This window comes from Budorcas taxicolor, chromosome 2, assembly GCF_023091745.1.
Source record: "Budorcas taxicolor isolate Tak-1 chromosome 2, Takin1.1, whole genome shotgun sequence".
Taxonomy (NCBI): domain Eukaryota; kingdom Metazoa; phylum Chordata; class Mammalia; order Artiodactyla; family Bovidae; genus Budorcas; species Budorcas taxicolor.
The window spans coordinates 39233260-39246895 of record NC_068911.1 but is presented as its reverse complement, the minus strand read 5'-3'; the positions used below and the strand labels follow the sequence as shown (position 1 = coordinate 39246895).

The window sequence follows — 13636 nt, the reverse complement described above, 5'->3', positions numbered from 1 at the left end:
TTGTGTTTCCTCCATTGTTTTCAGAGGAATATTAAGGTATTTTGTGTGTATTGCGGTCTTTGTCTGGGCTATGGTGGCTGGAGTGGTCCCCAAGCACATGATTGCCCTGCCCCGGGGTTCTGGGCTGAGCAGGCTGTAGTGGAGGTGGGGGTGGGCACTTGCTGGATTGGGTGAAGAGGCTGGGAAGACCTGGTGGGCAAGAAGGAGGCTCAGAGACTTCCTGCCAGTCTCCAAACTCTTCTTCCGTTGAACAGAAGTTTGCCAAGCACCTGCTGTGGACTCAGCGTGGGCTTGGCAGGATCTGAGACCCCAGGGTACGGTGGTGGAGGGCTCGATCATGTCTCTCTTGGCACCTCAGGTCTTCTTCCTAGAGAAGTCAACCAAAGCCATGTTTTTTGAAACTAGCAGTCTAGACTTGGAAAGGGGAAAGTGGATTTTCTTTCCAGTGAGACATCTTCACGGCTGTGCCAAGGCATTCTTCCCTCCGGTGGTCAGAAGGTGGCAGGGCAGCATCTATAGGTTCAGGTCCCCCTCGAGGCTTGGCTGGACTGAGTTTGGCTCATTCCCACAGCTGGCTCCTGAGATCAGTCTCCTGACCCCTCTGCAGCCTGTGGTGGGGCTGGAGCATGAGAGGAGCCATTTAGAAACACAGGAGAGTGTCCCTAGGGCGCTGGGCCATTGTGGCTGGGAGGCGAGCACTTGCTGAAGTGCCTGGGAGGAGGGCAGACGGGGAAGGCACTGGAGGCTTACGAGGCCTGACCACGAGGGGCCCAGGGAGTTAGATGCTGCTTCTCCCCAGTTCCCCCATGTAGTCTTCATAGCAGCCCGGCCAGGGGGTACCAAGTGAGCAACCTACCCCAACAGGCCTGGTGTGAAATGGCCAGCACCGGCCGGAGCCTGCCCTCAGCTCCCTGCAGCTCACCCTGGAGCCGGCGAGGCGGGCTTCCCTTAGGCTTGGTGCTGGCCGAGGGCTACTCCTGGATCCCGACATCATGAGTCAGGGTTCCAGCAGGTGAGTCTCCCCTCCAGAGGGCCCACGGCACTTGGGCGTCACAGGGCTGGACATGGATGACCTTTCAGGTTCTCCTGATACGGGTGGGCTTGGAAGCCTGTGTCAGCACATCTGCTCCCTCCTACCGTCCTGGGAGGCCGCTCTCTCAGGCTGTCCCTGTGCCCCTGAAGTGGGCCCTCCTCCAGTGTTCATCCCCCCTGCTCTCTGCAGCCTAATGTCGGTCTGCAGTCGTCCTGCACATTGGTGTCTGGCTCTCCTGCTAAACCAGACTCAGGACACGGTGCATAACTTTCCTGGTTAACATTGTGTTTAGGGTCCAGCACACTTGATAAGTTGTCGAAGAAGTCCTTATGAATCAACAGACTGAATGAATTTGGCAGCCCTGCTATCCTTTCAGTGCCTCTGCGGGTCCCAAGGCCACAGCAGGGTAGAGACCGCAGTGGACGTCCTGCAAGCTCACAGAGACACCAGTCTCCCCACTGGCTGTGTCCTCTGGGCCTTCGGTTCTCATCTCTATAGTGAACAGGAAAGGGAAGCCGTCCAAATGCCTGGGGGGCTCTGCCCACCGAGCAGGGCTGGGTGGTCACATCCCTGGTTTCCCCTCCCTGCCTGTGCTGTGGATGGCATCCCCTGTTCTCCACAGTGCTCAGTTCTCGTGGCCTGGGGTCCACAGCTCTCTCACATCCCTCAGGGGTTTCTTTCTTACCAGCATGTTTTGAGATCACCACATCTCTAGGCTGCTGCACCCGGGGGCCCAGGAGGCAGGTAAAGGGAGAGGAAGAAGGGGCTGGTCTTCCCACCCTGAAACTCGGAACACGCGGATGACCAGATGTTCTGGGGTGGGAGGGTGTGTGTGTAGGGGTGTCAGACGTCGCCCCTGGCTGCAGGACTGGGAGGGGGGTGCTCTTGGCCCCCCACACTTGGCTGGGCACTTGATGCTTCCTATTGGAATTTTCATGGCCTTGGTGCCCCAGCATCTGCCATCCCAACCCCAAACCATGAAACAAAGTGCTTTTCTCTTGGAAGCCATCTGTGAGAACAATGGCCTTTATTTAAAGAATAAACTTTCTTGTAACACAAGAGAGGGTCACTGTGACTGCACCCCCAGTCCCCCCAGACAGGGTTGAGAGGTGGGCAGGGTTACAGCCCTGCGAAGTCGTCTTTGTGCTGCTCTAGCCACTGGTCCAGCGTCCTGGCCTTGGGGTTGAGCTTCAGGGTCAGTTCGATGTTGCGGTCAGGTTTCAGGGCATAGAAACGGAACATGTTGGCCAGATCCTGGGCGTCAGGGAAGCCAAGCTTCTCGTAGTCCTCAGGGCTTGTCTGCAAGCAGAGGGGCATCGGTACCTCAGTCCCTACTCTGTCCCCCTGAATCCATCTGAAAACCACTGATACTAAAAAGGTGAAACTTCAAAAACCACTGTTCCAGGGCAATTTATATCCAGTTCTTCCAAGATCATGAGGTGCAAACATCTCAGTCCCTTCCATATCAGGACTCTGCTTTTGTCACTTTCTTGCTCAAAACACCAAAGCAAAGCTGTTCCCCTTTCCTGACCAAACTGAACCTTAACTCCTTGGCTCCCAAACCCTCCATGACTGCCTCAGGCTTTCTTTGTTTAGAGAGTAATACACAACCCTTTAGTGCATGTTTTGTAGAACATTCATTGTGCCAAGGGAGTGTCTACGTCAGTTATTCCATTCACTCTTCACAGCAGCCCAAGGACAGGATACGCTCCGTACACCCACTTCACAGATGAAGAAACCGAGGCAGAGAAGGGCCAGGGGCTGGGCCTCTGGTAACACACAGGTGGGTGTTAAGGACTGGGAGCAAAATCTGAGCCCAAAACGTGTCCTGCCCTGGTCTCTCCCCCCTTTACTGCTCTGCTTGTGTCTGGGGGGTTCTGTGGGTGGTTTCTGTCATTTAATGACTCTGAATATCCCAGACTCTCAAAATGATTAGAAACAACAAACCCAGAGGTCTGGACAGGACAGGGTAGGTGAGGGAAGGAGGGGACTGTGCCAGGCCAAGGAAAGGGGCCGGATGGGGCCTACTGCAGCCTCCATCCCCTCCACCAAGCAGTCCAAGACACCCCGTGCTCTCCCTCCTTGCTTTGGCCCCACTGGGTCCTCTTCCTGGAGCCTTTTCTTGCCACTTGGCCCTCTGCCAGAGCCAGACATCTCACTCGGCAGCCACACTTCCCTCCTGAGAACAGCACATCAGCATTCTCTGAGGATGAACTTGGCTTTGTGATGCTCAGAGCGTGGGGCAGCCTAGGATGCCACTCCCCTGCTACCCGCAAAGCCCCTCGGATGGGGCTACCGCATTCCCGCCAGGCCTCTCACCTTGGCGTTGCGCACCACCTTGCCTATGTGTTTGGTGAGCAGGGCGGCGTACTCCTCCGCCGTGTGCCTGCAGGTGCTGAGCCCGATGTTCCTGCCGACATACTCCTCTGGTGTTTTTAGCAAGCTGAGCACCACGGGACCCAGGTCGGCCACGGACATGCCATCCATGGGCACATCACCCATGGGCAAGCCTGGGAGGGGAAGAGGGATGTGTTGGCCTGTGTCTCTTGAGGGGTCGGTCTCCACCAGCGCACAAGTCAGCACCTGGCCTAACTCAGACACCTCAGGGTCAGCAGCAGAACTGAGTCAGGAAACGGGACACGATGGAGCTCTGCTGCTGGCAGGCCGTTCAAATCCTGGGAGCCGGGCCGGGGAGAACTCCAGGCCTGCCACTCATCAGGCCTGAGACGGGAACAAGCAGAAGGAGAGCAAGGGGCTTTGAAAGGCACTCTGCCCAAGAATGGATGCAAACCCCAGTTCCTGACGTGGACGCCCACGGAGGGTGCTCCAAACACCAGCAAGAAAGCTCGGTTGGCCAAGGCCGGGGCCAAGCCCAGAGCTGCATGGTGGGTGGGTGCTGATAAACGTGTTAATGAGTGACTCTACCGGCCGCGGTGTGGCTTCGGGAGGGAGAGGCAGAGCTCTGTCTAGATGAGGCACCTGGAGCCCTCAGGCCCTGCCTGTAAAGTTTCCACAGCTGCCCATTCAGACTACCCAGGAACCTGTGGGGATGAACTCCAGCTCAGTGATGGAACACAGGTGAATGACGATGGCTCTGCAAACTGTAAAGGGTGGTGGTGGGGTGCCAGGCCCAGACTCTGCCCAAGGGAGAGTCACGCAGAGGTGAGGAGCCAGGGGAGGGTGCTGACCTTTCCCGCTCTGCCTGCCGAGCCTCCTGCGCTGCCCTGCTGGCGGCACGACACAGGTCGGACACAGTGCCCTCCAAGCTGCTTGTAGATTTGCAGACGGGCACTGAGAAGAAAGTGCTTTCCTACCCCTGGGAAATCTACAACTGGACCTAGCCCTCCAAACCCTCTCCTCACTGATGAAAAGAACCACGCTCGTTTCTGCAAAGCTCTCCAGCAGACGCAGCACGGTGTCCCCGCACTGGGCAGATCCTCCCTGGGGAAGTCTGGGCCATGCCCGTCACATGGGACAGGACATGGACGCCCCGCAGGGTCATGGGTCTATTGTGAGCGGGCCGGGGCTCAGACCTGGAGCCCTTGGAAGACAAGCCCGCTCTCTGGGCCACTGTGGCTCCGCACGGTGCCAGCAGACGCCCGAGGGAGCACACTCACTCAGCAAGTAGCTCCTTCCATCCGGGGCTTTCTGGGGCAGGAAGTAGGAGAGGAGGTTCTCAAAATAGCAGGGCAGCCGCACACTGGTCATGGGGACACCGATGTCCCGGAAATACTCCTCCACCTCCCCTTTGCCGTCAAAGTGTCCCGCTGTCAGTCTCCCCGCCGTTAGCTTCTTGATGTTCTCCAGGCCACTGTAGACCACGTAGTGCAGGCCCAGGCGTTTGGCCAGATCGGCCAGCAGCTTTCCCTGGTTGGCGGGCAGGCAGGAAGGGAGAAGCCACAAAGCTCAGAGGAAGGGTGTGTCCCGATCACGGCCCTGGCTCTCCCACCCGAGAGGCCACTGTGCCAAGAGCCACAGGCTACTAACCCCTCTGATAAGGTTCCCCCTTTCCTGTGCAGCTCCCTCAGCATCACATCCTGTACCCCAGGGTTATAAGCCTCCCACCAGCCACACAGCCTTAGCGCCCCTTCCCCAGATCATCCAGGTTGTCCCACCTTCCAGGGTGGGCCCACCATGTGCCACCTGGGAGGGGGTGCACAGAGGCTTCCCGTCTCTGCCTGTGCTCAGACGGCATCTTGTCCCCGTGCTGTGCCGTCTTCCTTGGAGAGTCCCAGCCATCCCCTAAAGAAGCGCTATGGCTCAGCTGTTCAGCACACAAAATACGCCACCTGGGATCCAGACTGGCTCTGCAGCGCCCCGGCTGTGCCTTCCAGGACAAAGGGTCTAACTGCTCTGGCCTTGTCAGTTAAATGGGGACAGACCACCTGCTTCACAAGGCTGTGTAGGGTGCTGGATGGTGGCCAAGAGATATGTCCACCTCCCATCCGCCAGAACCTGTGAATGTCACATCGTTTGGGAAAGGGTCTCCGAAGAGATTTTTTAAGTTAAAAAACTTGAGATCATCCTGGATTACCCTGGTGGGGCCTCAACCCAATGACAAGTGTCCTTATGAGAGATGGAAGAGGAGATAGGGAGGAGAGGCCGCGTGAAGACAGAGGCAGAGCCCAGAGTGACGTGACCACATGGAGAGCCGACACCACCAGACACCGGAAGAGGCAAGCCTCCAGACAGGGCAGGGCCAACACCTTGCTGTTGGACTCCTAGACTTCAGAGCTGGGAGAGAATGAATTCCTGTTGTTTTAAGCTACCTGGCTTGTCGTCATTTGTCATGGTGCAGGCAGTCAGGTTGACGGGATCTGCATGAACCAGAAAAGCTGTCTTTGTCTACTCTCTGAGATGGGCTTCCAGGTAAGACAGCAACTGAAGGCTCAAGGTTAAAAACGAAGAGACCAGTGGTCCAGTCCAGCTTCCCTTTATGGACCAAAGTGGTCCAGTAAAGCTCCCCTTTACATGGGAGGAAACACAGACCAGCTCAGGGAAATCACATCCACAGCCAAGGCAGTGGGGAGCTGTGGACGGGGCAGGACTGAAAGCCGATGGCCAGGGGTCTCAGCCCTGGAACCTTGGCTGCACCAGTCATACCTTCGACAAATACCCGAGCGCCTGCTATGTGACAGGCCCACTGCAAGTGTCTCCACCTTCCAGGAGATTTTAAAAAGATGCATGTTTGTCTCACATCCCTCCCACAGCAGCCTGGGCTCAACAGCCACGGACCAGAGAGAAGCTGGGTGGAAAACAGAATAAAGGGAAACATGAAACATCTAAAAAGGGACATGGCAGATTTGGGGAACAATGGTGATGAGTTATGCTTTGATTCTTGCTGTTGTTCAGTCGCCAAGCTGTGTCTGACTCTTTGCGACCCCGTGAACTGCAGCACGCCAGACTTCCCTGCCCCTCACCATATTTTGATGAGAATGTTAGTTGCATGGGTTTGTGTGCTGTGTGTGTGCTAAGTGGCTTCAACCGGGTCCGACTCTTTGCGACCCTATAGACTGTAGCCCGCCAGTCTCCTCTGTCCATGGGATTCTTCAGGCAAGAATACTGGAGTGGGTTGCCATGCCCTCCTCCAGGGGGTCTTCCTGACTCAGGGACTGAACGCATGTCTCTTACGTGTCCTGCATTGACAGGTGGGTTCTTTACCACTAGCGCCAACTGGGAAGTCAGTTATATGGGTATATTTATCTTCAAATTTCATCAAATTGTACAGTTAAAATGTGTACCTTTTAAGAAAATTATGGGTCAGCAGAGTTGTTTAGGAAAATGTGAAGTCACTGGATGACATAAAGCAGATTGTGGTTGCCTGGGCCTGGGGAGGGAGGAATGGGGAGGGGCTGCCACCAGCTGTGGTGTTTTCTTTTGGGGGTGATGAAATGTTCTAGAATTAGTAGTGGTGATGGTGGCACAATTTTGAAAACGTGAAAAAACACTGAACTGTACACATCAAAAGGGTGAACAGTATGGTGATCTTAAGTCATTGGGTGAAGAAGCCACCTCCTGCCCTTATCAAAGTCTAGGAGGGCTGCATGGAAGAGGAGGGGAATGGCTGCAGTGTCCATCGTCACAGGCAGAGGGCAGCCCCTCTCTGACAAGTCAGAGCTGCCCTGCAAGGACCAGCAGAAACCTGGGAACTCTTTGAAGATGGCCGGCTCCTGCCCTGGCCTCCAGATGCCCTGCGGCCTGCCCTCACCTGCTTGACCTCCTGCTCCTGGCTACAGTTTTCCCAGTAGTTGGTCACAATGAAGGTGGCGTGAGCCCCGCTCAGGGCCAGCTCCATGCTGGCCTCGTCATCCTGGTCTCCCTTCACTACCTCTGCACCTTGCAGCCTCAGCTGCTTCGCTGCCCTCTGCCCAGGGTCCCGGGTCACCACTCGGACTCTAAATGTCCCATCTTCCAGGAGCGTCCGGGCCACTGAGCCTCCCTGGGCACCTGCGGAGAATCAGAAAGACCTGCAGGGTGGAACCTGCATGGGAGGCCTGCCGAGGGTGGTGCCCCTAGCGCTGGGGGACGGGGCCGGCCGGACCCCGGGGCTGTCCTGGGTAAGGGGTCCAGCGCCTCCTTTTGGGGTTTCGTTTACCTGTGGCTCCAAACACCACCACCAGCTTCTTGTCTGCCATGGGAGCGGGAGCGGAAGGTGTGGTCCCGAGAGGTCTAGGGGCAGTGAGAGGCGCAGAGAGGGCGAAGGGGCGCACACGTCGCGTAGGCCCTAGGGGGCGTTCCGGCCGGGAAATACCGGGACCCCGCCACCCCCGTCCCCTCGGGCCGGCTCCGGGTCCTACCCGCAACCCGTTCCCGGGTCCCCCAGACCGGCTGTACCTCCCAGTGAAGGCCTAGGTGTGAACCGGTCCGGGAACTGGGGACTAGCGGGGCTGCAGGCGAGTCCACCGCGGAGGGGGGATGCAACCCTACATGTGGGGCCGACCCTCGCCCTCAGCTCCAGCTGCAACCTGGCAAAGCCATGCTTTCCCAGTCATCCTGCATGAAGGGACCCCAGGCTGGGTGGCTTCCGAATCCTCGCCGTCTCGGCCCTGACTGCGCGAAGCGGACACGCCACACCCCTCCGCGGGCACAGATGGTTCGTCCCGACTCGGGCGAACTCGGCCGAAGGTCTGGAGCCGCCGGCCCGAGGCCTACGTAAACCGCATTTGCGTAAATCGGGTCTGACCGAAATGCACTTGCAGAGGAGGACTGCATAAGCGAATGCTGGTGGTGACGACTGCGCCAAGCAAAAACGAATAAGTAAATACTTTTTATTTTGTATGAATATCTGATCTTTGAGATATGGGTGTCGCCCACAGACAAATCTGTATTCGTGACTCAACACCCAAGGCTCTGTGCCAGTTCTTGTATGCCTGACTCATACTTGAGGTTGCTACTTGCCCAGGTTTCAATTCTTTTTAACAGAAAAGAGCTCTCTCTCTCTTTTTTTTTTTGGCCACGCCCCAAGGCATGTGGGATAGTTCCCCGACCAAGAATAGAACAGGTGTCCCCCTGCAGTGGAAGCAGAGTCCTAACTACTGGACAACTAGGGAATTCTACAAATTATACAAATATATATGTATATATTTCCTTGTTCAACTAAAACTCAAAAATGACCCTCTCACTCCTCTTCTGAAATGTTGTTGCTGACTAGGATAAAAGCATTTTTTTCCCCTCCTTTCATTCCAAAATGTGTACTAACTGCTCCAGGAATGTCAGTTTCATGACAGTAGGCACTTGTCTCCATTCATGGCTGATTTCCCAGCACCTGAAATAGTACCTGGTACAAGTACTCACTCAATAAATATTTGCTGATTGACTGGTTGTATAAACATTTACTAGGAACTGGAGTTACAGGGAAATCAAACTAAAGCTGGTGTTATTTTCCCGAATTCATTGGTGGAAATAACCTAGGAAGTAATGTGTATTTTATATATGTAAAATATGTAAGATGTGTGCATTTATTTTAATAAATACACCTTTGTGTCTATAAGTGAAGGTGTCATCTAAATAGAATGTTTATCTTGCATAAACCTTGCATTGCCTCCTCCACAGCCTATTATGCTATTCTCGGAGCTCAGACTGTATACCATCCTCCCACCACCTTCAGTTCAGTTCAGTTCAGTCGCTCAGTTGTGTCCGACTCTCTGCGACCCCACGAATCGCAGCACGCCAGGCCTCCCTGTCCATCACCAACTCCTGGAGTTCACTCAGACTCACGTCCATTGAGTCAGTGATGCCATCCAGCCATCTCATCCTCTGTTGTCCCCTTCTCCTTCTGCCCCCCAATCCCTTCTAGCATCAGGGTCTTTTCCAATGAGTCAATTCTTCACATCAGGTGGTCAAAGTACTGGAGTTTCAGCTTTAGCATCAGTCCTTCCAAAGAACACCCAGGACTGATCTCCTTTAGAATGGACTAGTTGGCTCTCCTTGCAGTCCAAGGGACTCTCAAGAGTCTTCTCCAACACCACAGTTCAAAAGCATCAATTCTTCGGCACTCAACTTTCTTCACAGTCCAACTCTCACATCCATACATGACCACTGGAAAAACCATAGCCTTGACTAGACGGACCTTTGTTGGCCAAGTAATATCTCTGCTTTTTAATATGCTATCTAGGTTGGTCATAACTTTCCTTCCAAGGGGAAAGCGTCTTTTAATTTCATGGCTACAGTCACCATCTGCAGTGATTTTGGAGCCCCCCAAAATAAACTCTGACAATGTTTCTTCACGGGAAATAAAGTGATGGGACCAGATGCCATGATCTTCGTTTTCTGAATGTTGAGCTTTAAGCCAACTTTTTCACTCTCCTCTTTCGCTTTCATCAAGAGGCTTTTGAGTTCCTCTTCACTTTCTGTCATAAGGCTGGTGTCATCTGCATATCTGAGGTTATTGATGTTTCTTCCGGCAATCTTGATTCCAGCTTGTGCTTCTTCCAGCCCAGCGTTTCTCATGATGTACTCTGCATAGAAGTTAAATAAGCAAGGTGACAATATACAGCCTTGATGTACTCCTTTTCCTATTTGGAACCAGTCTGTTGTTCCATGTCCAATTCTAACTGTTGCTTCCTGACTTGCATATAGGTTTCTCAAGAGGCAGGTCAGGTGGTCTGGTATTCCCATCTCTTCCAGAATTTTCCACAGTTTATTGTGATCCACACAGTCAAAGGCTTTGGCATAGTCAATAAAGCAGAAATAGATGTTTTTCTGGAACTCTCTTGCTTTTTCGATGATCCAGTGGATGTTGGCAATTTGATCTCTGGTTCCTCTGCCTTTTCTAAAACCAGCTTGAACATCTGGAAGTTCACGGTTCACGTATTGCTGAAGCCTGGCTTGGACAATTTTGAGCATTACTTTACTAGCGTGTGAGATGAGTGCAATTGTGCGGTAGTTTGAGCATTCTTTGGCATTGCCTTTCTTTGGGATTGGAATGAAAACTGACCTTTTCCAGTCCTGTGGCCATTGCTGAGTTTTCTAAATTTGCTGGCATATTGAGTGCAGCACTTTCACAGCATCATCTTTCAGGATTTGAAAGAGCTCAACTGGAATTCCATCACCTCCACTAGCTTTGTTCATAGTGATGCTTTCTGAGGGCCACTTGACTTCACATTCCAGGATGTCTGGCTCTAGGTGAGTGATCACACCATCGTGATTATCTTGGTTGTGAAGATCTTTTTTGTATAGTTCTTCTGTGTATTCTTGCCACCTCTTTTTAATATCTTCTGCTTCTGTTAGGAGGTCCATACCATTTCTGTCCTTTATCGAGCCCATCTTTGCACAAAATGTTCCCTTGGTATCTCTAATTTTCTTGAGGAGATCTCTAGTCCTTCCCATTCTGTTGTTTTCCTCTATTTCTTTGCATTGATCGCTGAGGAAGGCTTTCTCATCTCTTCTTGCTCTTCTTTGGAACTCTGCATTCATATGCTTATATCTTTTCTTTTCTCCTTTGCTTTTTGCTTCTCTTCTTTTCACAGCTATTTGTTAAGGCCTCCCCCGACAGCCATTTTGCTTTTTTGCATTTCTTTTCCATGGGGATGGTTTGATCCCTGTCTCCTGTACAATGTCACGAATGTCCGTCCATAGTTCATCAGGCACTCTATCTATCAGATCTAGCCCCTTAAATCTATTTCTTACTTCCACTGTGTAATCATAAGGGATTTGACTTAGGTCATATGTGAAAGGTCTAATGGTTTTCCCTACTTTCTTCAATTTAAGTCTGAATTTGGCAATAAGGAGCTCATGATCTGAGCTACAGTCAGCTCCCGGTCTTGTTTTTGCTGACCGTATAGAGCTTCTCCATCTTTTGCTGCAAAGAATATAATCAATCTGATTTTGGTGTTGACCATCTGGTGATGTCCATGTGTAGAGCCTTCTTTTGTGTTGTTGGAAGAGGGTGTTTGCTATGACCCGTGCGTTCTCTTGGCAAAACTCTATTAGCCTTTGCCCTGCTTCATTCCGTATTCTAAGGCCAAATTTGCCTGTTACTCCAGGTGTTTCTTGACTTCCTACTTTTGCATTCCAGTCCCCTATAATGAAAAGGACATCTTTTTGGGGTGTTAATTTTAAAAGGTCTGGTAGGTCTTCACAGATCCGTTCAACTTCAGCTTCTTCAGCATTACTGGTTGGGGCATAGACTTGGATTACTGTGATATTGAATGGTTTGCCTTGGAAACGAACAGAAATCATTTTGTCATTTTTGAGATTGCATCCAAGTACTGCATTTCGGACTCTTTTGTTGACCATGATGGCTATTCCATCTCTTCTAAGGGATTCCTGCCCGCAGTAGTAGATATAATGGTCATCTGAGTTAAATTCACCCATTCCAGTCCATTTTAGTTCGCTGATTCCTAGAATGTTGACGTTCACTCTTGTCGTCTCCTGTTTGACCACTTCCAATTTGCCTTGATTCATGGACCTAACATTCCAGGTTCCTATGCAATATTGCTCTTTACAGCATCAGACCTTGCTTCTATCACCAGCCACATCCACAGCTGGGTATTGTTTTTGCTTTGGCTCCATCCCTTCATTCTTTCTGGAGTTATTTCTCCACAGATCTCTAGTAGCATATTGGGCACCTACTGACCTGGGGAGTTCCTCTTTCAGTATCCTATCATTTTGCCTTTTCATACTGTTCATGGGGTTCTCAAGGCAAGAATACTGAAGTAGCTTGCCATTCCCTTCTCCAGTGGACCACATTCTATCACACAACTCCACCATGACCCGCCCATCTTGGGTGGCCCCACAGGGCATGGCTTAGTTTCATTGAGTTAGACCAGGCTGTGGTCCATGTGATTAGACTGACTAGTTTTCTGGGATTATGGTTTCAGTGTGTCTGCCCTCTGATGCCCTCTCGCAACACTTACCGTCTTTCTTGGGTTTTTCTTACCTTGGACGTGGGGTATCTCCCTGTTAAGAGTAGCCAAACAAAGGTCCAGATAGTCAAGGCTATGGTCTTACCAGTGGTCACATGCAGTTGTGCGTGCTGGACTGTAAAGAAGGCAGAGCACCAAAGAATTGATGCCTTCAAACTGTGGTGCTGGAGAAGACTCCTGAGAGTCCCCTGGACAGCAAGGAGATCAAACTAGTTAATCTTAAGGGAAATTAACCCTGAATATTCATTGGAAGGACTGATGCCAAAGCTGAAGTTGCAGTATTTTAGTCACTTGATGTGAACAGCCAGCTCATTGGGAAAGTCCCTGAAGCTGGGAAAGATTGAGGACAGAAGGAGAAGAGGGCATCTGAGGATGAGATGGTTGGATGGCATCACCGATGCAATGGACCTGAACTTGGGCAAACTTTGGGAGATGGTGAAGGACTGGGAGAACTGGTGTGCTACAATCTGTGGGGTCACAAAGAGTCGTACACGACTGGGCGACTGAACAACACCAATAGGGCCTAGTCCAGTAATAGCGCATTGAATGGCCTATCAATGAAATTCTGACCTGAGAATGAGCATTCCTAGTACCAGGGGACAAACTATTCACGAAATGCCTCCTGACTTTGGTTGAAGCTGAGATCAAAAGGGAAGGAATTGTGAAATAAAGAATGTTGCCCACCATCCAGTTCTACAGGAATTGAGTCATTAGTCACAATAGTCACTGACCTACAACACACCCTGAAATGGGGAAGATTGGGATGAGGCACTTTGTGCTCTAGGAAAACTGGCAGAAATGGCCCTCAGGTAGATATTTCCAGGAGAAATTTTTATGAACCGTTTCTTGTATCTTCCCATACTTGGAAATGCACTAAAACCATTAACTAAGATATCTGTTCCTCACGAATAGCAGTAACTTTCTCCCAAGGTGTGTGCTTGATTGCCTGTGCGTGTGTGCCAAGTCCCTTCAGTTGTGTCTGACCCTTTTTGACCCTATGGACTGCAGCCCACCAGGCTCCTCTGTCCATGGGATTCTGTCCATGGGATTCTCCAGGCAAGAATACTGGAGTGGGTTGCCGTGCCCTCCTCCAGGGGATCCCAGTCCAGGGACTGAACCTGCTTCTCTTGTGTCTCCTGCATTGGCAGGTGGGTTCTTTACCACTAGCGCCGTGTAAGAAGCCTGTAACCTGTAAACTTTTCTCAAAATCACACCCTCATCTCTTCAGAACAGTTCT

General features: G+C 51.9%; 1 protein-coding gene across 5 annotated transcripts; it reads right to left on the bottom strand.

Annotated features, from left to right (window-relative positions):
* Positions 1 to 2050: 2050 nt before the first annotated feature.
* Positions 2051 to 7899, bottom strand: NMRAL1 (NmrA like redox sensor 1). 5 transcript variants are annotated; one of them, XM_052662681.1, is made up of 6 exons: positions 7868 to 7882; positions 7629 to 7702; positions 7242 to 7480; positions 4651 to 4900; positions 3353 to 3543; positions 2051 to 2332 (listed from the first exon to the last, which is right to left on the bottom strand). In XM_052662681.1, exons 2-6 carry the CDS (start codon positions 7666 to 7668, stop codon positions 2153 to 2155), a joined length of 900 nt encoding a protein of 299 aa, XP_052518641.1. In that variant the 5' UTR covers positions 7669 to 7702; positions 7868 to 7882; the 3' UTR covers positions 2051 to 2152. The 5 variants fall into 5 exon arrangements, with proteins under 5 accessions (XP_052518641.1, XP_052518637.1, XP_052518645.1 ...); XM_052662677.1 differs by having other exon boundaries at positions 7831 to 7871; XM_052662685.1 differs by having other exon boundaries at positions 7362 to 7480; positions 7629 to 7899.
* Between the last annotated feature and the right edge of the window lie 5737 nt (positions 7900 to 13636).